At 51.3% G+C, this 23,890-nt stretch overlaps 1 protein-coding gene across 1 annotated transcript in view; it reads right to left on the bottom strand.

Moving 5' to 3' along the window:
• Nucleotides 1-1,232: 1,232 nt before the first annotated feature.
• Hmcn2 (hemicentin 2) overlaps nucleotides 1,233-23,890 on the bottom strand; it is a 153,141-nt gene continuing 130,483 nt past the window's right edge. The window contains exons 86-98 of the mRNA XM_036185910.1: nucleotides 15,616-15,885; nucleotides 10,596-10,745; nucleotides 8,952-9,089; nucleotides 8,736-8,857; nucleotides 8,220-8,457; nucleotides 6,972-7,034; nucleotides 6,731-6,853; nucleotides 6,102-6,236; nucleotides 4,773-4,901; nucleotides 3,895-4,215; nucleotides 3,146-3,265; nucleotides 2,455-2,581; nucleotides 1,233-1,611 (exon numbers count right to left, since the gene is read on the bottom strand). Coding sequence (XP_036041803.1) covers nucleotides 1,266-1,611; nucleotides 2,455-2,581; nucleotides 3,146-3,265; nucleotides 3,895-4,215; nucleotides 4,773-4,901; nucleotides 6,102-6,236; nucleotides 6,731-6,853; nucleotides 6,972-7,034; nucleotides 8,220-8,457; nucleotides 8,736-8,857; nucleotides 8,952-9,089; nucleotides 10,596-10,745; nucleotides 15,616-15,885 — 2,282 coding nt within the window. The 3' untranslated portion in view covers nucleotides 1,233-1,265. The remainder of the gene's footprint in view (nucleotides 1,612-2,454; nucleotides 2,582-3,145; nucleotides 3,266-3,894; nucleotides 4,216-4,772; nucleotides 4,902-6,101; nucleotides 6,237-6,730; nucleotides 6,854-6,971; nucleotides 7,035-8,219; nucleotides 8,458-8,735; nucleotides 8,858-8,951; nucleotides 9,090-10,595; nucleotides 10,746-15,615; nucleotides 15,886-23,890) is intronic.

Raw genomic sequence — 23,890 nt, forward strand, 5'->3', positions numbered from 1 at the left:
GGCAGGGAGCCACCTGCCTCTGTCTCCTCAGCACTGGGATTACAAGCATGGGCTGCCATGGCAGGACAAGGCTCCTAGGAGTCAAATGTTTGCTTGCAAGGTAACTTTACCCATGTTGCCTTCTCCTCAGCCTGTTTCTCCCCAAACACTCCTCATCTGCACAAAATCATGTAGTCCTTTCCTTCTGTAGCTGACTTGTTAATTACTTAACATTTGTACAGTTTTTAAAAAATTTTTTTTTAAAAAGTAAGCAATTCATTCAGTCACTGGCATCTACTGTGTCAGAAGTGATTGTAAAATCAGCCCTGTGCTCAAGGCCTCATGTTCTAGTGACAAGATTCACAAACAACAGAGGAATGGAGTCAAGTGTGTGCCTGCCAGTTAGATAAGGGCACTAGGGAGAAAAGGTCAAAGGGCAGTGGGTGCTAGGGAGCAGGTTTTCCTGCTGCCACTGTTTTGAGGCAGGATAGCTCTTGCAGTCCAGGCTAATCCAGAGTTCACTCACAAGGCCATGAGGATGGCCTTGAACTCTCGACCCTCCTACCTCTGCCTCCCTAGTACTGGGATTCAGGGTGTGTGCTGCCATCCCTGGAGATTTAAAATTATTCTTGAGAATTAATATACGATGTTTTTGTTACCATGTATTGGTGTCTATGAAGAACATTTAAGACTCATTAACTCCCCCACAGCTCTTTGGGGGCAGGAAGGCCCTGCTGCACTGCTCTATTTTACACCAAACATGTTAGCTAGTGACCAAACACACTAGCTAGTGATGGGTGCCTTTTGATTCCTAAGGACCCGGATCTGCTGAACCCAGCAGCTGGGATCACAGCAGGGGATGGTCACCTCTCTCCCAGGGCCTTCCTCAGCAAGGTGAAATAACTGGACAAAAATATCAAGACAGTAAAAAAAAATGTTTTTATATTATATACACTCTCCGTGGTCAGGTCAGTGACAGCCGCTGGCACCCCTACTGGGTCTGTTTTCCTTGGGGTCCTGGACACCTGAGACCTTGCCCAGCTCCCCCCTGAGATTTGAGGCAGGCCAGGATTCAGGCCTGCCCAAATGGCTTTGCCGCCAAGGGCAGCTGTCCCTGCCATGGGGTCAAGGTCCTGCGCACAGCAGTGTTTACTGAAGGTCGCGCTGACGCACGGGGCGGGAGAAGAGGATGTTCCTCTTGTCACTGCAGGTGTCATGCATGGGCAAGGGCCGCCCTGTTCCTCCCTGTGAGGTCACGATGGAACTGCAACTCTGGCCTTGCTCGCTCAGTATGGGTAGGGCGACACGGCGATGAGCAGTACATAGACGCTCTGGTGGCGTGGTGCCGCTGCGCGCACCGTCATGCGGTAGAGCCCGGAGCGGGTGAGCGCTCGGCGGGTGTAGACCGCTCCTTGCCCAGCACGCAGATGGCGCAGAGCAAAGGGGCTGCGCGGGTCCGACTCCAGCACTGTGAGCTCCGTGCGGTTGGCAGGAACACCAGCCTCAGAGAAGGCGGCTAAGCGCGCCACGTCGTGGTGGGCGCGCACCCCAAGGGGCAGCGGCAGCAGACGGTACTGCAGTGTGGACGGGCCGCTGGCACTGCAGTCCTGTGAGCAGCGGCGGAAGCAGGTCCTGCGGGTGGCACAGACACGCTCATTGGGCTGCCATCCAGTGCACCTCAGCCCATCCTCACATGTGCCCCAAATACCTCGCCTACAGATGCCACTGTTAGCCTATTTCAGAGATGAGCAAACTGAGGCCCAGAGAAGCCAGATAGGGGCCTTCTCCCCTCTAGCATGTCCCCCCTTCTCTCCTTCCTGGCCCAAAGCCCAGAGCAGCTTAGTGAGCACACAGCAATGGTAAAACTCAGGTCCACTCAGAGGTGCCCAGTGGTGAGAAGCCTGGGGGCTGAGTCACGTGTCTGGACTCCTAGGGGTATCCGGGACTCAAAGACAGGCAGTGAGCCTTGTAGGAGTCTCCTCCATTACCCGCCTCATTTCTCCTTTGGAGGGTCCAGAACAAGCCCCAGAAACCTTCCCAAGGAAACAAGCTGCTTGACCCGAGGTTCTCAGGTCTTGGTGTCTCTTACCAACACAGAGAGCTGAGTCCTGGAGTTTGTGAGATTTCTCTAATTTCTATGTTTGGGGGTGTTTCTGTCCAAGTTTATGTGTGTACAAGGGGAGGGGTGCACTCTCTGTCCTGGAGAGCACACCTTGTAGGGCTGCCCGGATCACCATTTGGGAAACACAACATGGAGGCAAGTTTGTCTCTGCCTGGGCACAGGTTTGCCTGGTGTGCCAGCACTTACACCACCCCCTCCCCCACCTCCGCCCAGGATTTCTGGCAGGGCAGCTAACTCTGGCCTCGGGGAAGCCTTCCTGGAAGTGGGGGGTCCAGGCATAGGCAAGCTATAGAAGAAGCCTGGTGATCATGAGCCCCGCCTCTTGTACCTCCGCCAGCTGGGTCCTTTCTTACCCAGGATTGGAGCCCTGCCGGTAGGCGGCAGGACAGGGTGTGTCCACACACTGGTAGCTGCCTCGGGTGTTGAAGCACATCTGGCCAGGCCCACACTCGATGTCATCTTCCTCACACTCGTTGATGTCTGGGCAGTAGGCGGTGGGAGATAAGTCGATAGAACCGGAGAGAGAGAGAGGCAGGGAGGCCAACAGAGCAAAAGAGACCAGCCTTTTGTGGGCGGAGCCCTGAGAACAGACCCTCCCCACATCTCTCATCTCCCCAGGGGCCATGCTTTGTAGGGCGTGGCTTGTGGAGGATTCCTCCTATCCTGCTGGAGAACCTGGAGCCTGAAGCTGTGTGCCCTGGCCTCTCTGTGTTGTTACCAGTGGCTGTCTCATCCATCTACTCTCTGCATGGCAGAGCAAGGGTGAACAGGAAGGACCCCCTTCCACAGGTTTGAGAAACCACTGGACCAGCCCCAGGCCCCGTGCATCCACTTGGGCTAACTTTAGAGGCCATTGTAACACCCACCAGCTGCTGCACCACCCTCTTTCTGTCAGAAAAGTGAGGTTCAGAGACCTGAGGAGAATAGCCCAGGGACACACCGTACAGCTTGTGTGCCCCTAATTCGGGGAGGGGTGTGGACTGGCCCTGGCCTGCTCACACCCCTAATCCCGGGAGGGGTGTGGACTGGCCCTGGCTGGCTCACCCTGGCAGTTCTTTCCACTGGGGAGGAGGCGGTAGCCAGAGGGGCAGAGGCAGTAGTAGCTGCCCTCTGTGTTTTGGCAGGCATGCTGGCACAGGCTCCTCACACGGCACTCATCAAGGTCTGGTCCAGGTGGGGACAGAGAGCAGAGATGCTGAGTCTGATGGCCAGGTTGCCCGAGCCCTGAGACCAGGCAGGGACGCCCCCTGCTCCAGGCAACCCCTCCCCTGCCTGCCCCACCCAGGCCTGCTGCAGGAGGCTGATGAAGTGTGGAAGCCTCACTCTGTCTCCATCACTGGGGCACTTAGAGGAGCCACTCTACTGACAGAGGCCTGTCAGAGGCACATGGCCCCTCTGTGCAGCCAGCCCCCTTGCACGGCGTCCAGGGACTACAGGCTGCCCCTCTGCTCCCACAGTCCTTCTTCACATTTTCATATCTAACTGGGACACTCACTCCCCCGGACCTCCCTCCCTCCAGAGGACTGTTTCTCAAAGTGGATTTTTCCCAGGCATCTTTTTAGGAGGGGCCTACCTCTGGACAAAGCACCCCAAAGTCAAACGACCTCCCCAGTACCCCTCTTGGAATTCCTTTGGTCCATCAGTATAGCCACAGCTCTGCCCCTCCCTTACAGAATTTCCCCTCCCACCATCCCACTTTATCCATGAGTACTGCTGGGTTTCTGAGTTTGCCCAGCTCCATGCCCAGCCTAGGAGCCCAGGACAACAGTGTGTGTGCCCAAGGCCCACCTCACCTGTACACATGCCGTTCTCCCTTACGAAGCCCGGTGGGCACCAGGCCCGTCCCAGACTACTCAGGGCTCCAGAACCAGGCCGGAGGGAGACCCAGGCATGGTAGGAGGCTCTGGGCCTGGGTATCTGAGACCGAAGCCAGGGCACAAGTGGGTTCCGGAGGCTGACGGTCGTAACGTTTTGATTGTTTCGTTTCAGGGGAGCACAGGTCCTGCCATCCTGTAGGAGGGCCTGGCCTGGTGGGCACAGGCATCGGTAACCACCCTGGAGGTTGTGACACTGGTAGACACAGGGTGTGGGCATCTGTAGGCACTCGTTGATGTCTGTGGAGGGAGGCCAGGTGGGATGTGAGGGTGGTACAGTGCTCCGTGGCCTGCCTCTGCTTCAGCTGCCCCTCTATTTTGTTTTTGGAGACAGAGTCTTGCTCAGAATGCTCCTGAACCCATGATCTTCCTGCCTCTGTCTCCTGAGTATTGAAATGAGAGGTATGTGCCTCTATGCCTGGCTCCAGCTGCCTCTGCCTGCCATCTTCCCAGAATTCAATGCCTTACACACTGCCCAGGAGTTTCCTTCAAGCTGGCCTGAGGATCCCTCTACCACTGTATCCTCTGACCCTAGGGCTGCAGTCGGAGGCCACCTCCCAGCTCTGAGCACCACCCCAGGCTATAGAGTCTCACAGCCTTTGGTGACAGTCATCCATTCTACCCCTATGCCTGAAGCCTTGCCCTGGTCTTTACTAACTCCCTCCCCATCTGGCATCCACAGGATCTGGTCTCAGCTGCTGCGGTCATTCCCGGACTTGCCAGACCATAAACACTCCTTGTCCTGAGCCGGGGCTGAGTGAGACACAGGACCCAGGAACAGGTTGGCTGACCCTTACCTAGGCAAGGAAGGCCAAGGCCTTGTTGGCGGTACCCCCTGGGGCAGCTGCAGTGGTGGCCACCTGGAGTGTTCTCACAGAGTTGATTGTAGTGACACTCATCCAGCTGCTCTAGACATTCATCCACATCTGGGGAGGCAGGGGTGTGGTCACAGGCACGGTCACGGAAGTGGCCCAGGGGCCTCCTCCAGGAATGTACCCTCCAGCTTCACGTCAAGGCCTTGTATGTCCTTTTTCTAATTGTGACTGCACGAGGCGCCACGCTGGCCCTTCACACTCTGCCTGTGACTCAGGTTAGAAGGCAAAGGGCCCAGCCGCCAAAGAAAGGAAGGCCCTTAGAATGTGGGTTCCAGCACTCCTGAGTCTCAAGCTCCTCATGTGTGAGGGGTAAAAAGGGGCCCTCTGTGTGCTGTCCTGGCAAGGGAGTCATATGTGTGGAAGATTTAGGAACCTGATATATAGGAAGAGATGGAGGGAAGAAGGAAAGGAGGGAGAGAGGGGGCAGGAGGGAAGGGGGAGGGAAGAGAGAAGAGGGGGGCGAAGGAGTCTCCTAAGACCCAGAGAGTTCCCGAAACTTAAAAATTCACGGAGCTCTCCCTCAGGGCTGAATACAGTAATGGCTGCCAAGGAGGAGGAGAGCCTCCGCGTCACCAGGCCGGGGTGGCCCCCGGCTGCAGCTGTCTCTGAATCGCCATGTGCTTGCAAGCGGCCCCTCACCTTTCTTGTAAGAAGCTCCTAAACTCACTGGCTCACTATGCTAGACTGAAGGAAGTGTTCCTTTGTCAGGCTCTGGTGTCAGATCTGGGACGGACAGATGCCTGTTCAAGTCTGCCCAGGGAAACGTCACATGGCATAGACGGACCCGGTGCCGTGAAACCATAGAATGCACACAGGTCCCCATCCAGGGTCAGCACTTGGATGTCAGTGAAAGGGCCAGTTGCTACTGATGCATAGTGGCTGCCTGGAAACTGATTCAGAGGCTGTGTCTAGTCTGGACCACAGTGTGAGTGTATGGTGGAGAGAAAAGTTCTATTTCCTATCTCTGGCTTATCCCCCCTCACCCACACTTCATCAAGCACAGGTGGTAGAGGTCAAGAATGGAAAAGACAGGACTGGAGGGATGGCTCAGGCACTAAAGGCTAGGCTCACAACCAAAAATGTGAAAGTTCGGTTCCCATCACCCATGGCTGTCCCTCCAGCTACTATTGGGGGGGGGGGGCAGAAAAGACAGGACTCCAGCTCCGGGCTTCTGCCAAGAGAGTTCCAGAATCCCAGGGACACTCTGGGTCCTTGGGAGTATGATCAGCCTCCACCCTGTGTCTCTGTCACCTTCACAGCTGTCTCCATCAGCAGTTACCCGGAAGCCAGGTCTACAGGCAGTTAGGCAGGTATAGGTTCCGAGCAGGTTCACACAGCGCTGCCCCTCCTGACAGAGGTGGGCATCTCTCACACACTCATCCACATCTGGGGGCAGAGCACACAGGGGGCCATGTGAACCTGTGCCCTCCCTGAAGCCATCCTTACACCCTGGTCCAGCCTGTTCACACAGCCTGCAAGTCCCTGGCATGGAGGTACCTCCAACCTGCAGCTGCAATGTAAGGTTGTCCCCTGGGAGCCCAGCTCGGGAGACTTGGTAGGGCCACACTCCACTGTGGGGAGTGACAGGTGAAGACACAGGTCAGTATCAGGATATGACCTGACATTCAGTTACTTGCTACTCAGAAAATTGGGAGAACAGGGCTACCAAGACTTGAAGCTGCTGTGGGGAGACCTTCCAGGCTTGAGTGTCCCGAATACACAGGGACCACTGGGTGTCCTCATCCTCCACCACCTGAGCCTCAATATCTTCTGGAAAATGCCACCTCCATGGTATGTATTTCCCTCCGGGGTCCGGGCCCTGAGGAGCCTACTGCACACCTGGGCCAGGATTGACCAGCACTGCCCCTGGGGCTGCTCACCTCTACAGTTCCTGTGGTCCCAGGCCAGGGTGAAGCCAGTGGGGCAGGAGCAGGAGAAATGACCGGGAGCATTGTGGCAGGTGTGGGAACAGGGGCTGGGGCCCTCTGAGCACTCGTTCTTGTCTGGGTTGGGAGACACGAGACTGTGTTCACAGGCTCCCCTGCCAGCTGGCTGGGGTAGGCTGGGCACCCCAGATGGAGAGGTCAGCTGTGTTCATACCAGGGGCTGGGAAGGACTCACCCACACAAAATGCTCCCTGGGTGTCTAGCTCAAATCCCTCGGGACAGCCGACCTCATTTTCTTCTGTAAGGCAAAGGGGATGACCCTGAGGGAGCCAGTTTCCTGGGGCACCTTGGGCTTGCTCCTTGGGCTGGTACAGGCAGTGGCCCTTGGCTGGGAGTTCTGCCCTAGTCTTGAACTAGAGATGTGACAACCAGGCAGCAAGCTGGCTCCTGGCCCAGGTTTGTGGGAACGGTGGCTGCGGGACATGCCTGGTCTTGTAGATGTGCCTTGGGGGCTCTCAAGAGAGGTTAGGCAGAGATCCAGGCAAACTCAAGAGAAACCATTGGAGAAAAGTAGACTGTTCAAGGTCACATGTGCAAACTGTGTTCAGGAGAACCCAGCAGCCATGTGCAGCTGGTCGCCACAGCCTTTAACAGCCCGCAAGAGGTGAAGGGATAGACGGGCTGCCTTGGCAGCTGTAGGGATGGTCACCCTTAGTAAGGTGGCCACTGGGGGCCAGTTAGGGCTTTAGAGGCAGAGCCTTTACTTCTGATCTAGAGACCCTGGTAAGCAAGCTGCTCCATGCTCACAGTGCAGCCGGGAACTGGGGCATTCCCCTCAGGCCTACAGCTGGAAAGTAGTGCCAATAGGATCCGAATAAGAGTGAGCCTGGGGGCTGGAGATGGCTCAGCAGTTAAGAGCACTGGCTGTTCTTCCAAAGGTCCTGAGTTCAATTCCCAGCAACCACATGGTGGCTCACAAACCATCTAAAATGAGATCTGGCGCCCTCTTCTGGCAGGCAGAACACTGTATACATAATAAATAAATAAATCTTAAAAAAAAAAAAAAAAAAGTGAGCCCGGCCTCACAGCCCTGCTCTTCCCAGCATCCCTTGTTCAGTGGTAAACCCCTCAGGACCTTAAGCATCCCTTGGTGACTACATGGCATTCTCAGGTAGGACACCAGAGGTTGCAACCATGGTGCAGGCACCTTGGGAGAAGGGAGTGGGGTATGGTCTAGGCTTGGAGTATGGAGTGCATCTTGGGTCTAGGGGAAGGCTTCAGAGGTCTGGTAGGAGTGGTCTGAGGAGCAGAATTGTCCCTGCTAGAGTGGGAGGGGCCGGGCTGGAAAGGGCAGAGGAGGAGTTGAGCTGCTGCCTCAAGCATGCCCCTGTGCCCAGCCTGTGCTTAGTGCAAATGGCCATTTGAATTTGGGGCCCTGGCAGGTCTTAGCTGGTACAGTGGAGGTGGGACAGTGGGGCCTCACCAGCTTGCAGGGCTGTGGTGAGCTGGAAGCGCAGGGCCTCTGCCTCAGGGTCGAAGGCCGAGCTGATAGATGAGGCCCGAAGGTGCTGCACCAGCTGAGGCTGGGGGCCCCGGGCCTCATCATACTGGATGCTATGATTGCAACGCAGAGAGGCTGGGATGCTGTCATGGAGGAAGCGCTGTGTAGAGCCCACGAACAGCTGGCCAGGCCCTGTCTGCACATAGTGCTCCTGGAAGTCCTGGGGGATGGGAGGGAGTTCCACCTTAGAGCAGCCAGGAGGTAGCCAGGGTGCTGTATGGAGAGCACTGGGCAAGCCTCTTTTGCCTCTTCCGCCAAGCAGCTGGCAGCCAGGGGCAGTGCCATGCCTGTGATGTCCTTGTTAATGGAGTAGGAAGAATGCTCACTTCTGAGGGAAGCTCCTATTTGAGACCTGTCACGACCTGCTTCTGGGGTGTGAGGAAGGAAACTGGGCCTGCCTGCTCAGGGTGGGAGGGTGGAGCAGCCCAGAACTTGTACCTGCACGTGTAGTTCCGCATTGGCCAGGCTCTCTGGGATCATGCCATTGATCATCACGTCCAGAAGTAGGAATCCATCAGGGTCCAGGCCCCGAGCCACCTGGGTCATTGTGAGCAGCTCCCCTGCAAGCCATCCCCACCCAGCCTGGAGTCATCTCAGGCAGCCCAGGTTCCCCCAGGCCCTGCCTCCAGCCACCTCCAAGAAGACCACGCTCACCTGTAGAAAATTCCATGTGTGACTCCTGCTGGAAGCTGCCACCCGTCAGGGAATAGCCATTTAAGGCCCCTCTGCTCTCTCTAGCCAGGGCCCAGTAGATGGGGGCAATGGTGACCACCAGCACCCGCATTAGAGGCCCTGGAGACAGCAGAATGCAGAGGCCATGTTAGGAATGGAGCCTTAGAGGAGTCACTCTCCTGATCAAGCCTCTGTGGCTCCCCTCTGCTCCAGAGGGTGTAGCCTCTCCCTCCCTGCTCATGCTCAGTCTAGTGACCACCCATGCCAGTTACTTAGCAGACCCTGGGAGATAGCAAAATGAAACATATACTTTATGGTGCAGTCACAAAAGCAAATATAATAAAGAAATGCATGGGATGGGATGTTGAGCCAGATTCAATAAATGCAGATTGATGGTTCCCATAGCTTCTGGGATGCTACAGGCTGTCACCACACACTAGTTGGGATGAGTAGATGATCAACCAAGTTTCCTGTGTTGCAGACAACTTCTGCAAGATCCCAGGAGAGGAGGCATGTTCTCAGCTACTGACTGCCCTGAGTGTGGATTCTCAGAACCTCATGTAACTTCAGGACCCTTTGGACTAGGAGAGGCCACAGGCTGGGCCTGGGGAGCACTGCCTACTCAGAGTCAGGGACAGTGGCAGCAGGTGATGGGGTGACAGGAGGGAGCTAGGTCCCTTGAGGGTGGGCAGAACCTTTCCAACTACTCAATGCCTTTGGACCACTAATCTCAAGCTCACTGCACCGGGCCGAGACGTCTCTCCTAGAGTCTGCAGTGCTCACACTTAGGCGGCCATCTTGCTTAATTTGTTTCTGCTGTCTGTGGCTCAGAGTCCAGTAGTCCAACGGCTGGAGAGATGTCTCCAGTTGAGAGCATTTGTTGCTCTTGCAGAGAATCTAGGTTCAACTCCCAGCATCCACATGGTGGCTCACAACCACCTGTAACTCCAGTTCCAGGAGACCTGATGGCCTTTTCTGGCTTCTGCAGGCACCACGAGCATGCACATGGTTGTACACACATATATGCAGGCATAAAATTCATATACATAAAATAAAAATAAATGACTCTAAAAAAAAAAAGAAAGAGAAAACCCCCCAAAACAAAACCAACTACTGAGGCCACAGGCAGCTTCTGAAGAGCTGCTCCCATGAGAACTTGGCTCAGCCTTCCCCTGCGCTGGGTCCCTGGAAGGGGCTCTGGGTCCCTATGAGAGCCTCCTGGACTTTGTCTGCTCAGGACACCTTGCTTCCTGAATCTGTGAGTAAGTGCATGCCTCCTGCTTCTTTAGATGATGGAATTCTACATCTTCCCTTTGTCTGTCCCCTCCAGCTCATGTCTGGCGATTCTTCACTTTGCTACCAGCTTCCATGAGGGGCAAAATCCTTCCCAAGTGTAAGTGGCATCACCATCATCCTCGGAGCTCCCTAGTCAGTGTTCTGTTCCCATCATTCTCTCCCTGTGTCATTTCAAATGCAGTGGCTTTGACTCACGACAGTGGTAGGGGTGGGAGCCTGTGAGCAGGAGAGGGACTCAGCCCTTAGAGGCAGGCCTATCTCTGGGTACCAGGCCTTGGAATAGCCCTTCCTGCCCTGTGGGCCCAGCATGTGTCCCAGGGCCCCACATACCCACACTTGCTGGGACATGGCTGATGCTGCTCCAGATGGAAGGGACCCCAGAACTGCCCTCCTGCTGCACACTGGTGTTGAGAGTAGCCATACCAAGTTCCTGACCATTGATGACCCCGATCATGCTGCCCCGGCTGCCCCGGAGCTCCCCTGTGAGACAGGAGACAAATAGTAGTGACACATGCTATCCATTCTGAGTCCTCCATGCAAAGGTATTGTCATCATCCCCATTTCATCAAAGAGGAAACTGAGGTTCCTAAAGGTATTGTAACTTGTCCAAAGACACACAGCTAATAGGTGACAGACTCAAGGTGTAGAAGATCTTGGCTCTAGAACAAAGGAGACTGAGTCTGGGGAGATGGCTCAGCTGGTAAAGTGCTTGTCATACAAGCATGAGGACCTGAGTTTGATCCCCAGAACCCACGTGAAAATGCCAGCCGTGGTGGTATACACTTGTAACCCTGGTGCTGGGGAGGCAGAGATGGCAGAGGTGGTTCCCTGGGGCTCACTGGCTGGTTGGCCTGGTCTAATGGGTTCTGTGAAAGATCCCACCTCAAAAATTAGGTGGACAGCTCCTGGAGTGACATAAGCTGTCATCTGGCCTACACATGTGCCTACGTACACATGTTCCTGCACACACATGCACCTGCATACTTGCTTGCACACATGCACACAAAGCTAGGCAAGTTAGGTCCCTGGGTTGTATCAAATTGGTTTGTCTATAAAATGAGGAGGTGGGTCCACAGGCACACAGAAGACTCATTGGTCTTAAAATTGCCAGGAGCTATGATGACAAGGGTTGGCATGCTGTAGGGACAGGGCACCCTGCCAAGAACTGAGTGCCATCACCAGAGTGTCCTCATTCCATCAGTGGCCTTGGCTCCGGCTGGAGTGGACCAGCTGCCCAGAGGCTGCCAGGCAGTCCTAGCAGACACTCTCTTGCACAAATTCAATGGATGCCACAGGCCCATGGGGCCCCTGCTTCCTCTGTCTAATGAACCAGCTGCCTCCTTTGGGCAGATGGCCTTCCAAGGGGCACAAGACAGAGAGGGAGCCTGGCTCTCTGCTCACCAGCCCTCAGGGGAAATTAATAACAAATTGCGGATGAGCTGTCAAAAAATAACACAGAACATTCCATGGCCAGGCTCTTAATTGGCCAATCAGGATGGGCTAATGCCGGTTCTAGGCAGTGCAGCCCTCAGCTGGGGTCTGATGATGCCCATCTGGAATGCTTCTCATTAATATCTGTTTTGTAACGGAACAGGGAGGGAGCTGGCATCTGCTGGGAGGAAGATGGGAGCATGACCCAGATCCCTGGAAGCCAAGAAGCTTGGAGCCCTGGAACAGTAGGCCACTTTTTGGACTTGAGGAGTCTCAGCTGTCTCTTGTCTTGGTATTGCCTGCCCCCTCCAGCCAGGCCCAGGACACGCACCCACCCTGATGGAGCAGAAAAAATAAAAGCATCAGGGAAGAGGGACAGTTTGTAGTTAGGGGGCCTCAACAACTTTGAACTACCGCTGGGGGCGAGGCGAACTCAGTGCTGGCCTAGCTGGTTCCACCCCCAGGACTGCAAAACTAAAACCAATTAACACACGAAACAGGAGCTGGAGAGGTGGCTTGGTGGGTAAAGTACCCGATGTTGCCAGCATGAGGACCTGAGCTAGGAGGCACTCACATAAGGCCGGGCATAGCGACACATGCCTGTAACCCAGTGCCCTGGGGACAAAGCAGGGTAAGGAAGGCAGATCCCTGGAGCTTGCTGGCCAGTCTGGGAAACTGGTGAACACTGGGTCAGTGAGAGACCCTGTCTCAAACAAAAAATAAGGTTGAAGGCTGGAGAGATGGCTACGTAGTTAAGAGCATGTACTGCTCTTCCAGAGGACCCAGGTTCAGTTCCCAGCATCCACACCAGGCAACTCACAACCATCTGCAACTCCAGTTCCAAGGAATCCAACACCCTCTTCTGGCTTCTGCAGGCACCTGCATACACATGGGGCACGTCGATTCACACAGGCACACACACACACACACACACACACACACACACGCACACGCACACGCACACGCACACGCGCACACACACACACACACACTCACATACATAAGTAAAAAAATCTTTTCAAAGGGTTGGAGAGCATTAGAAGATATTCAGCATCAACCTCTGTTTCTTCACCTGCACACACACACACACACACACACACACACACACACACTTCAAATTCCCTTTGCACAACAAAACCCCTTGAAGGAACTTAAACCAGGCAAGTCCTGAAGTCCACCACATGGAGAAGGTGGCCACGGGGCAGGGGAGGCTGGAACAGGAAGCTATTGTTTGTTTCTCATAGCCAAGAGAAGAGCAGACGGAAACACCTGTGCAATGAGATGAGGCCAATAAAGATGTATCTCCAGCAGATTATCCTGGGATATCATCCAAGACAGACAGGAAAAAGGGCAAGTTTGAAAGCTAGCCTCAAAATCTTAGGAAGCAAGAGCACATCCATTTACAATTGGAGAGAAACCAGCAGAAAACTGGAGCCAGACATGGTGGCTTGCGCCTGTAATACCAGCACTGGGGGAGGCTGAGGCAGGAGGATTGCTGTTGGTTCTAGGGCTAGGCTGGCCTACAGAGTGAGACTGTCACAAAACTAAGCTAAACGAAATCACCAAGCGTTACCCAAGCATGGGAGGAAAGAGCCAATTCCACCCATGTGCTCTGACATGCACACCAACTGTCCCCACACAAATACGTAACAAATTTAAAAAGAATCATGGATAATAACTACTTTTCTGATTTCAGACTTCTATATTATCTGGCCTTTCTGTAATTAACACATGTGAAGGAAAACAGTTATTTCCACACAGGAAGAGCTGCGATGGCCGAGTCTCTCCCTGATCTTCTTTCATATCCTGATTACCTAACCCTGGGACCTACCTCACTTAGAAATGGAGTCTTCACACAGGACATCATCAGGGTGAGCCCTGGTCCAGTATGCCTGGTGTCTTTGCAAAAACTAGGAAATTAGAGGCTGTTGGTCTGTTCTATTGTTGTGAAGAAACACAGGACCAAGTCAAGTCTAGCAGAAGAAAGCATTGAATTGGGGTTGCTAACATTTTAGAGGCTTAGTTCATGATTATCATGCTGGGAAGCAGACAGGCATGGCACTGGAGCAGTAGCTGAGAGCTTTATATCCTGATCCATAGGCAGCAGGCAGAGAGAGACACTAAGGCTGTTGTGGGCTTTTGAAACCTCAAAGCCTGCCCGCCCAATGACACACCTCCTCTAACAAGGCATCACCTCCTAATCTTCCAAACAGTTCATCAACTGGGGAAGCAGCATTGAAACACAAGAGTCCATGGGGTCCACTCTCATTTAAACTACCACATAGACAGATGCAGGGAGATTGACACAGGGCAATAAAGGCAGAAATTGGGCAATTCTGGCAGCCAAGGACACCAGAAGCTAGCAGCAGATTCTCCTGCTCAGGTTCAAGAGTAAGCAGCCCTTCTAAGGATTCAATCTTCAACGACCAACCCCTGAAACTGTGAGGCGGTGTTAGCTAGTTAAGACCCAATCTGTGGGACTTGGTTATGTCCACCCCAGAAACCAACACAAGGCTTTGGGGTTTGAACTGGGAGACAGAGAGTTGGGACCAGCTCTGAAATATAGGGAAGTTCTTCAGACCCGAAGTCACCTTGAACCAGCAACTTCCTCTAGGTGTCCAAGAATCACTGAGATGTCTGGGTTAGACATTTGTTAGAATCTTTCCCCCAATTACAGATGAGGAAACTAGAGACCAGAAAGGTTCCTATATTTGCTTGAAAAATGTCAAATTCCAATTTCTTAAGAGGTCCTGGCTAGACAAGGGATCTATGGAGAGAGATTGTTACACTGGGTGGAGATGGATTGGTGATGTCTTCTATGGGCAGGGTTAGAGAAAGGTTCTGTGGAGAAAAAGATTTTGACATTGTATAAAGATAGGTTGGTGAAGACTCTGGCTTTATATGTGGTGATTGGTGATGTCTGCCATGGACAGGGTTAGAGAAGAGTCCCATAGAAAAAGATTCTGACGTGTGTGTAGATGGTGATGTCTGTCATTGACAGAAGAGGAGATACAAACCCACACATCTAGACATATCTGGGGTATTTGGTACAGAGGCAGACAATCCAAAAACAGTATTCTGTGGCTTTTCTTTATGTTGGTCTGAATTGTTTTACTGTGGTTTCTCAGGACACCCCTTTCCAATTTTTCGTTTTTGAGACAGGGTTTCTCTGTGTAGCCTGGCTGTCCTGGAACTCATTCTGTAGACAAGTCTGGCCTTGAACTCATAGAGATCCATCTGCCTCTGCCTCTGCCTCCTGAGTGCTGGGATCAAAGGCATGTACTACCACTGCTCAAACCACTCCTTTTCAATATTAAAGTTTAGCTTAAGGAGAAGAGGGCTGAATTAGGGATCTCTAGATGGCAGGGGTCAGTAACATACATTTGATGACCTACTATGGTCATGTGTGAGGCCTAGGATGAGCACTGACTCATAGATGTTCACAGCAAAACTCGCTGAGGGCATCATGGGTTCTCTCTCTCTCTCTCTCTCTCTCTCTCTCTCTGTTTGAGACAGGGTTTCTCTGTATAGTTTTGATGCCTGTCCTTGAACTCACAGAGATCCGCCTGCCTCTGCTTCCCGAGTGCTGGGATTAAAGGCGTGCGCCACCACTGCCCTGGATTGTGTACTCTTATTTGATTCTTCCCTCTTCAGGCCTTGGGGGATCCAAAGGAGAATATGGGACAATGACAGGTGACCCAGAACAGCCAGATTCCCTGGCCAAGGTGCGTGGTAAATGCTTAGCCCTTCTGATATCTGTTTCCTCAGACAAGATGGTCTGTGCAGGCTTCCCAGCTGGTTCATCCTAAAGTTTAACTTAGTGAAGAATTGGGAAGCAGCAGGGGAGTGGGTTGGGCTCTGCTAAGCAGGACACATCCACCAGACTCAGTCTGAAGGCCTAGGCAGGGACACTCCTTACCTCTCACAGCCAGCAATGCCTGGGCTGTGGCAGAGCCCAGAAGGTTGTGTGCAACGCACTCATATGCTCCAGCGTCACCAGCTTCCACATGTCCCAGCCACAGGCTCCCATCTCGCAGGGTCCTGAGCCTCCGGCCAGCCTGCAGCGGCCGACCTGCCCGTAGCCACTCAATTGTTGGCACAGGCTCTCCAGTGGCCTGGCACCGAAGCTCTGCATCCTCTCCATTCCTCACTGTCAAGTCCTGAGGCTCCACCAGGAAGACCGGGGCACCTGTGGGAGGAGGAGAGCAGGTTTTAGGAACAGTCTCTCATATTCCAGTGAGCCATGCTCATTTAGATAGAAAACACCAGAAGGTGGGGAGGATATGAGAGTCATACACGTTCCTGCCCCCCCCCCCCTGTGCTGCCTTACATATGCCCTTTCCTATGAAAACAGTCATGTGTGCACACTGCTGCTTTTGCTCCATGATGCCATCACATTTGATGGTGCCCCTTTCTCAGGATTATATCTCTAAGAGCTTGGGTAAGAACACTCACTGTGCAAGCATGAGGACCCGAGTTCAAATCCTCAGCACCCATGTTTAAAAAGCCAAGTGTGAGCCTCGCGGTGCTGGTGCATGCCTTTAATCCCAGCACTTAGGAGGCAGAGGCAGGCGTATCTCTGTGAGTTCGAGGCCAGCCTGGTCTACAGAGCGAGCTCCAGGAAAGGCTCCAAAGCTACACAGAGAAACCCTGTCTCGAAACCCGCCCCCGCAAAAAAGCCAGTGTGCACTCCATTGGGACTTATTCTCCACGCTCGGATCAGCGCGATGCTCAGTCACAAATGACACATCTATCTTGTCGTTCCCCCCCCCCCAACCCCAAGGCTCAGAAGATAGGCAGAGAGTCTGTAAGAGCCAGAGGTCAGGGAGGACCAGAGCAAACGTTTTGTTCTGGCTATTCCAGGACTGCTGAGGCCATGGGCTCTCCACAGCTGTGGTTGCTTGCACAGGACCTAACATAGACCCCATGGGCTCATGAGGTCCACCACTGAGGAGCTGTTGACAGCTGGTTGGTGTGGGACAGACAAAAATCATTTTTTTAATTTAAAACAGGTTGATTATAAAGCCCGGCTAGCTCAGTCCTCCTGCGGAGAGGAAAGACAGCAACAGCAGTGAAGGGTAAGGTTTTCAGCTCTCAGCTATTGCTCTGACCTCTTCACTATTAACTCCGTATTTGGCTCTGTGTTTCTTATTTAACAAGACAGTTACATCTACAAATGGCACCCAATGTGTTGGCAAGAGTTTCCACCTAAAACCTAAGAAAAAAGATTCTAAAACGGAGCTGAAAACAGCTTCCTAGTTGTCTCTCTCAAGTTAGCGGCAGCCTGCCGGTTTGAGCTACTATGGAGGATTCCTGGCGTGTGCATCTGACCTGCAGTGTGGCGGGAATGAGGAGTCTATAAGTGGCACTTTACTCTGCTGCATGGTGATTTAGTCTTTGCTAGTTTAAAAAAAAAAAAAAAAAAAAGCGTTTCTGGGCTATGCGCTGCTTTGATAGAACTGCTTCTGATAGTTGATGGTACACATGGCTCCAGACCCAGAGCTGTCAGTAAACTGTACCACCGCCATGTTGGGAAGCTGAGGTGGGTGGAGCCAGCAGCCACAGCGGTGTTTCAATCTTACAAAGATGGATATTACACAGAGAAGCTGGTTTATATTGTCTTTGAGATTTTTAACTTCAGAAAAAGATTTGATCGTAAAAGCTGTTGAGTTAAACAAATATGTAAATTTTAAAGGTACCTTGACTTCAAAATTTGGATATAAGGATATGTTGCTTTGGAAAAGAGTCTCTGCTTTTGTTTCCACAGAAAGCCAGAGGCTGTGGATTTGTTCCAGATTAAGATATATCAGGTTTGATCAGCCAAGACTACCTGAAAGGTCTCCGATGACACCATGGCCCAGATGATCCAACATCCAGAATGGTTTCAAGGCAACTGGCTCAGAGGTTTACCCTCACGGACTACTCCATAATCCTAAAATTTTCTTTGTGTCCCCATAAGATACAGCGCCCCCCCTCCAGCAGGAAGTAGTAAGAGAAACTACGCCCACATTCCCAAAATTATCAAGCTGGCTTTGGAGATGGAATTGGCTCACTCCTTCTCTAAACCCACACATATTGCTAAAAGAAAAGGTTAAGAGATTCTTGTGTCCCAAATCAGAAGAGCCCTCTGGTGTGGGACAGAGAAAAACCAATATTTTTCTTTAAAGCAGGTTGATTATAAATGCGATCTCTTTCTAAAGAAGAAAAGGGGATATGATACAGATATAATAGGATGAAAGGGTAGATTAAGGAACTTACTTCTAAAGAGCAACAACTTGTTTAAAATGTTTTACATTGGTATAGATTTTAGTCTATCGATACAAACTTAAAGTTAATTTTGTTATACTGTGTGTATATTTCTACTCTTGTTTAAGGTATTATGTTTGTACAGCTCATTTAATTTTTTTTTTTTTCTGAGACAGGGTTTCTCTGTGTAGCTTTGTGCCTTTCCTGGAACTCACTTGGTAGCCTAGGCTGGCCTCGAACTCACAAAGATCCACCTGCCTCTGCCTCCCAAGTGCTGGGACTAAAGGCGTGCACCACCACTGCCTGGCTTCATTTAAAATTGTAATGGATAATTAAAAATAGATTAATAATTAGTCATCTATGATAGTCAAACTTGTATGTAGCATGTTAGTTAAGTTTTCTAGGTATACATAGATATATTTCAGATAGACAGGTAATCTTCAAACACTTCAAAGGTCTACAGAATATGGCATTTAAAATATTTTTAAAATTTAGACTTTCTGGACAGTGAGACATATCTGCTCCTGGCAGCACTGATTTACTTCAGAGAGGAAGATGGGCATTGAAGACACTTCATATGGAGTTTATCTTCACCTTGGCAAAAATAGCCATTTGGGCAAGAAGCTGTTCTTGCCTGGACTGCTTGATCAACTGGACATGCAGGACCCATAGAAAGGTGACCACTGAACTTTGCTTTACAAAATGGTCCTTCAGGTACCTGCTTTGCAGAGGAAACTGCCAGACATTCTACAGGACACTGAGAGAAGTGACCAAGAGACTCTAGCCCTGTGGGCTGAAGACAAATGCCCCAACTTTACAAAGGAACATTAGGTGACTGTCCAGGCTGCCAGCTGTCTCTGTCTACCCTGCAAGACTCCTGAAAGTTGCTTGCATCCTTCTCCCGGTTCTCAGGTAATATTATATCCTTCTGAGGTCTTTGATATGGTTAAAGACTAGATAGTTATAATTTCCTCAGTTATGATAAAAGATAAGTTAGATATAAAACCTTAGACTCACAAATATAAGATAGATATCTTCTTTAATATTATAACTGTAATTCTTGCTTAATAATTGTTTTGTTATATGTAATTTTACTATGTAAAAGTTAAAACCTTCCTTTAAAAAAAAAAAAGAAAAGGGGAAGTGCTGTGCATATTGATCTGTATAAATAAAATGCTGATTGGCCAGTAGCCAGGCAGGAAGTATAGGCGGGACAAGGAGAGAGGAGAATTCTGGGAAGTGGAAGGTGAAGGGAGAGAGATATGGTCAGCCGCTGCCATAACAAGGTATAAGGTACTGGTAAGCCACTAGCCATGTAGCAAAGTATAGATTAACAGAAATGGGTTAATTTAAGATGGAAGAAGTAGATAACAAGAAGCCTGCTACAGCCCTACAGTTTGTAAACAATGTAACTTTCTGTGTGTTTACTTGGTTGGTTCTGAATGTCTATGGGCCTGGCGGGTGAGAGAGATTTTTCCTGACTGTGGGCCAGGTAGGAAAACTCTAACTACAGGTGGTGCTTATGGAGAGTAAGTTTTCTTTAAGGATGTGGCCCCAGGAGGTCGACCTCGCTCCATCAGATGGCTCCACCCCCAACCCAGGAGTATTTGTATGGTATAAATTGGACTCAGTGGCTTATTAAAAAGAAAAAAATGTAAAGTTGGGAGTGAGTGAGGAGGAGATCTTGGAGGAGTTAGCAAGAGGAGTGGGTGGATACAATAAAAACACATTGCATCAAATAAAAGTGCTATATCTAAAAAATTCCGATTATGGTTGTGCATGCTTGCACCCCCAGTGCTGTGGGGGGCAGAGACAGGAGGATTACTGGGACTTGCTGGTCATCATTGTAGTTCCAGTTTCAGTGACAGACCCTGTCTCAAGCGAATAAAGAACAAGACTCGGGGTTGGGGATTTAGCTCAGGGGTAGAGAGCTTGCCTAGCAAGCGCAAGGCCCTGGGTTTGGTCCTCAGCCCTGAAAAAAAAAAAAAAAAAGAACAAGACTCCAGACTTCCTCTTCTGAACTCTGCACACAAATCCACAGGCACGTGCACTTGCACACACATAGTCACACACAAACATACACATAAATAAATAAAATAATGTATGTATATTATTTAGAATATATTATATATTACATGTTATTATATATTGTTTATTTACTTGTTTGTTTTCAGTCTTTCAAGGTGAGGTTTCTCTGTGTAGCTCTGGCTGTGCTGCACTCACTCTGTAGACCAGGCTGGCCTTGAACTCAGATATCTGTCTGCTTATGCCTCCCAAGTACTGGGATTAAAGGCGTGGGCCACCATCGCCTGGTGCACACAGATTACATATCAGAGTGATGATACAGCAGTCTCAGCATGTGTAGGCATTAATCTGTGACGTTCCCATGATGACCATATGGCCATATTCTATGTGCTCGCTTTCTTCACTCCAGTTAGACCATAGCTACCTTTACACACTGTTTGTTTCCATGGTGATTTTCCTACATGGAGCCCCAATGGCAGGATCTTTAGGTCACTTCCAATGATTACAAACCTCTTCCCAGAGCCATCTGGCCTTGATGGCCCCTGAATGGGTAGACCTGACACTGTTTCCCCTCTGTAACATGGGCTGATGGCTCCTCTCTACTCATATACCCCATCAAGCTGACTGAGGCAGAGTAGGAGGGAGGTACCTGGCTCTGATGAGGATGGAGACAACTGGTACTCTAATACTGTGGGTCAAAGTGCAGAGATGCCTCTGTTGCTGCTGTGAGCTTCGGGCCTGGACAAATTGGCACCAAGCTGGTGGACCAACATAGTGGGGGTCTCTTTTCTCACTGCTATAGAGGCCAGAATCCCAAAATCAGTCTCACAAGATTGAAGCCAACAAGTAACCTTATTTCTAGAGGCTCAGGAGACTTGCCTCTGCCCCATCCAGCCTCTGGTGATTGCGGCTATCCTGGTTGGTGGCTGTGCCATGCCCGCCTGTGCCTTGGCTAGCCTTGACCATGCCTCTGCAGTTATCTACTCCCTACGATGCCTCTCTTTAATAAGAACCCTTGACTCCTCTGGGGCCTGCTAAGATAGTCTAAGATGGCTTCTAAAGCTCCTTTTTAGCCTGATCACACTGCACTTGCCGCAGGTAGATCTGTCTTGAGGAGCCACATCTCAGATCACTACAGCCAGTTCTACAAAAGCCGAACATGTGTGTGCTGTGTGACCTCATGACTCAGCTCTGGGTTATCCCAACAGAAATGCAGGGGTGCTCCCCGATGACCCGAATGGGAATCTCCTTACCAAGTTGCTCAAAATACCCCAAACTGGAAAGCTCCTCTGGGGGACCAGGAACAATGGTGGCCATATAGTGGAAAACCGTATGGCCACAAAAAGGAAGGGAGAGATTCCAACAGTATAGACAGTAGGGAAGCAGGGAGCTGGCTTGGCCTAGCTGCCTTGAGAGCTATCCATCAGAGGTTTTTCAGGCTAGAGTCTGTGGCTCCTGGGGCACAACGCTCTTTCCAGTTCCTGAGAGACCGATGCACTCCCCAGGCAGTGAAGTGTTCAGGCCGCTTTGTGTTTCTCTGTATGCTCCTTAGCAGTCAAGGGAACAGGGAAGCTTGACAGGACACTTGGTCTTAGACATTCATCTTGTGTGCCCTGTATGACTTGCAAACTTCACTGTGTCCTGGCAACCATAACTCCATTGATCCTGACAATTGCCATTATATTCTGTTTCTATAAAGGTATAAAAAGTCTGAGTGCTCTCAATAAAGCTGTCACAGCCTCAATTGTGCTGTGGCTCCTCCAACTGTGGCCTTACCAGGTGACCTTCGCTGGTAACTAAGCATGGGTGCTTACAAAGGATGGTGTCACAGTGCTGTGTGGAGGAGGTTAGACCTGTGACAAGATCCCATTTAGAGCTTCTTTCTGGTTTTGGTGGATCTGGAGGTGGAACCCTGGGCCACATACACACTAGACAAGTGCTCTGCAACCAAGTCTGCCCCAGCACCAGGATTCTATTTAAATGAATATCAAGGGCTGGGGAGATGGTTCAAACGAATAAAATAAAATAAAAATTTTAAGCCTTAAAAAATGAAAACAAAACAGGAAGAGGAAGTGCCCTGCAGCCATGGCTAAGTAAAGCGGTCACCTTCCCCGCCTCAAAAAAAGTACAAAATTGACGAAATGGTTTCAGGGCCTAAGAAACCAGTCAAAGACCCACAATACTCAAAAAGCTTCTAGAACTCTGGCTGAGAACTGGTAGGTCCTTTTGTGGAGGACCCCGCCCACCCCACTCCACATGGCATCCCCACTGGCTACCAGTGAAAACCAGTAGCCTTCTGCCACGGAGGCCTGGCTGCATTTTCAGTGGAGGGGAAACATACCCAGAGGCTGAAGTGCGTAGGGAAAACTGGAGGAGACAACAGGCACCCCAGCAGCCTAGCTGAGGAGACGAACCCGGCAAAACTTTAACAAGAGAAGGAAGGTGTGAAGAGGCCTGGGCTGACCACTTCCCCCATCCCTGGTGGGGGTGAAAGGTGCAGGCAGAGGAAATCCATTATCACAGCCTCTGGCTGGAGCAGTTTTATGACGGCCACTTTCAGCTCTTTGGCAGGTGAGTCACTCACGGGTGCCTTCCCTGTGTGGCTGGCTGTCCTTACTCCTTCAGGCTGAGCAGTTCCTGGTTCCTGACTGAGCCTAGGAGTTTCCATCGCTGCTAGAAGCAAATGTTGTAAGCACTGCGATAAAGGATGGCGTATCTCGCCAACCTCCCTCCTCCACACAGGAGGAAGACACAGGATCACTGTCAGCCCTGCCCTGCCGTGGCTGGCCTCTGCTGACACCCTAGAACACAGAGAGAGCTCAGCACTGTCAGGAGCCTGAGGCTTCCTGATTCCCAACAAGGCGAACCGTGTGGGGAGAAGGCTCCCTCAGGAGAGAAACGGGGCAGTTCTGTCCCCTCATTAGGCCGGACATGGGGGGTGATGGTAGTCCCTATTCAGGGTGCGGGGGAAGTGTGGGCTGCCCTCTGTCTATGCATGGCTCAGGGTGTGCAGAGTGATGCCCATGGTAACTGGAGCAAGGTGACCATCTACCTTAGCAACGTATTTTTCTGCCTCGTCGTTTGCTTCTTCTTCTAGTTGAGGGGCTGGAGAGATGGCCCAGTGGTCAAGACAGCATACTGTTCTTGCAGAGGACTGAATTTGGTTCCCAGAATCCATGTCAGGTGACTCATAACTGCCTGTAACTCTGGCCTCTGTGGGCCCCTGTTCTCATGTGAACACACACACACACACACACACACACACACACACACACACACAAGTTAAAATTTTTAAATGTATTTTTTTGTATGTTGTGCTGTGGTAGTGGCAATGGTGCATATGTTGTGTGTGTTGTGTGTGTGTGTGAGGTAAGAGGGCAACTTCCAGGGGTGGTTTTCTTCCCCAGGGGTCCCAGGGATTAAATTGAGGTTGTCAATCTTGGCGGTAAGCTCATCTTTATCCCTTGAATCCTCTCACCAGCTCCACTGGCCTTTCCTTTAGCCAGAGAGAAGGGGCTTTGCGCCTTTCCTGGAACTCACTCTAGCTCAGACAGGCCTCGAACTCACAGAGATCCTCTGCCTCCTGAGTGCTGGGATTAAAGGCGTGTGCCACCACTGCCTGGCCCTATTGTTACTTTTTATGAGATTCTAGCTATATTTCCCAATGTTGGCTCAGCCTCACTCAGCAGGTCAGAGGAGAGTCACGCCATGGGATCCTTGGTCTCCCTTACCTTCTTCAGTTTTTTCTGTCTTCTGAAGTACAGGCCTTCTGGCTGTTCTTAACAAGCATAGGATGCACACACCTTAGAGGCTTTGTCTGTGGCCAGGTCCACCCCACTTGACCCAAAAGCCCCTCGAAAACTCAGGATAAAGGGACCCCTCAGTGGGACAGACAGCTGTCCTCACATCCAACAGAGAGAGAC

The sequence above is a fragment of the Onychomys torridus genome, chromosome 4, assembly GCF_903995425.1.
Source record: "Onychomys torridus chromosome 4, mOncTor1.1, whole genome shotgun sequence".
Classification (NCBI taxonomy): domain Eukaryota; kingdom Metazoa; phylum Chordata; class Mammalia; order Rodentia; family Cricetidae; genus Onychomys; species Onychomys torridus.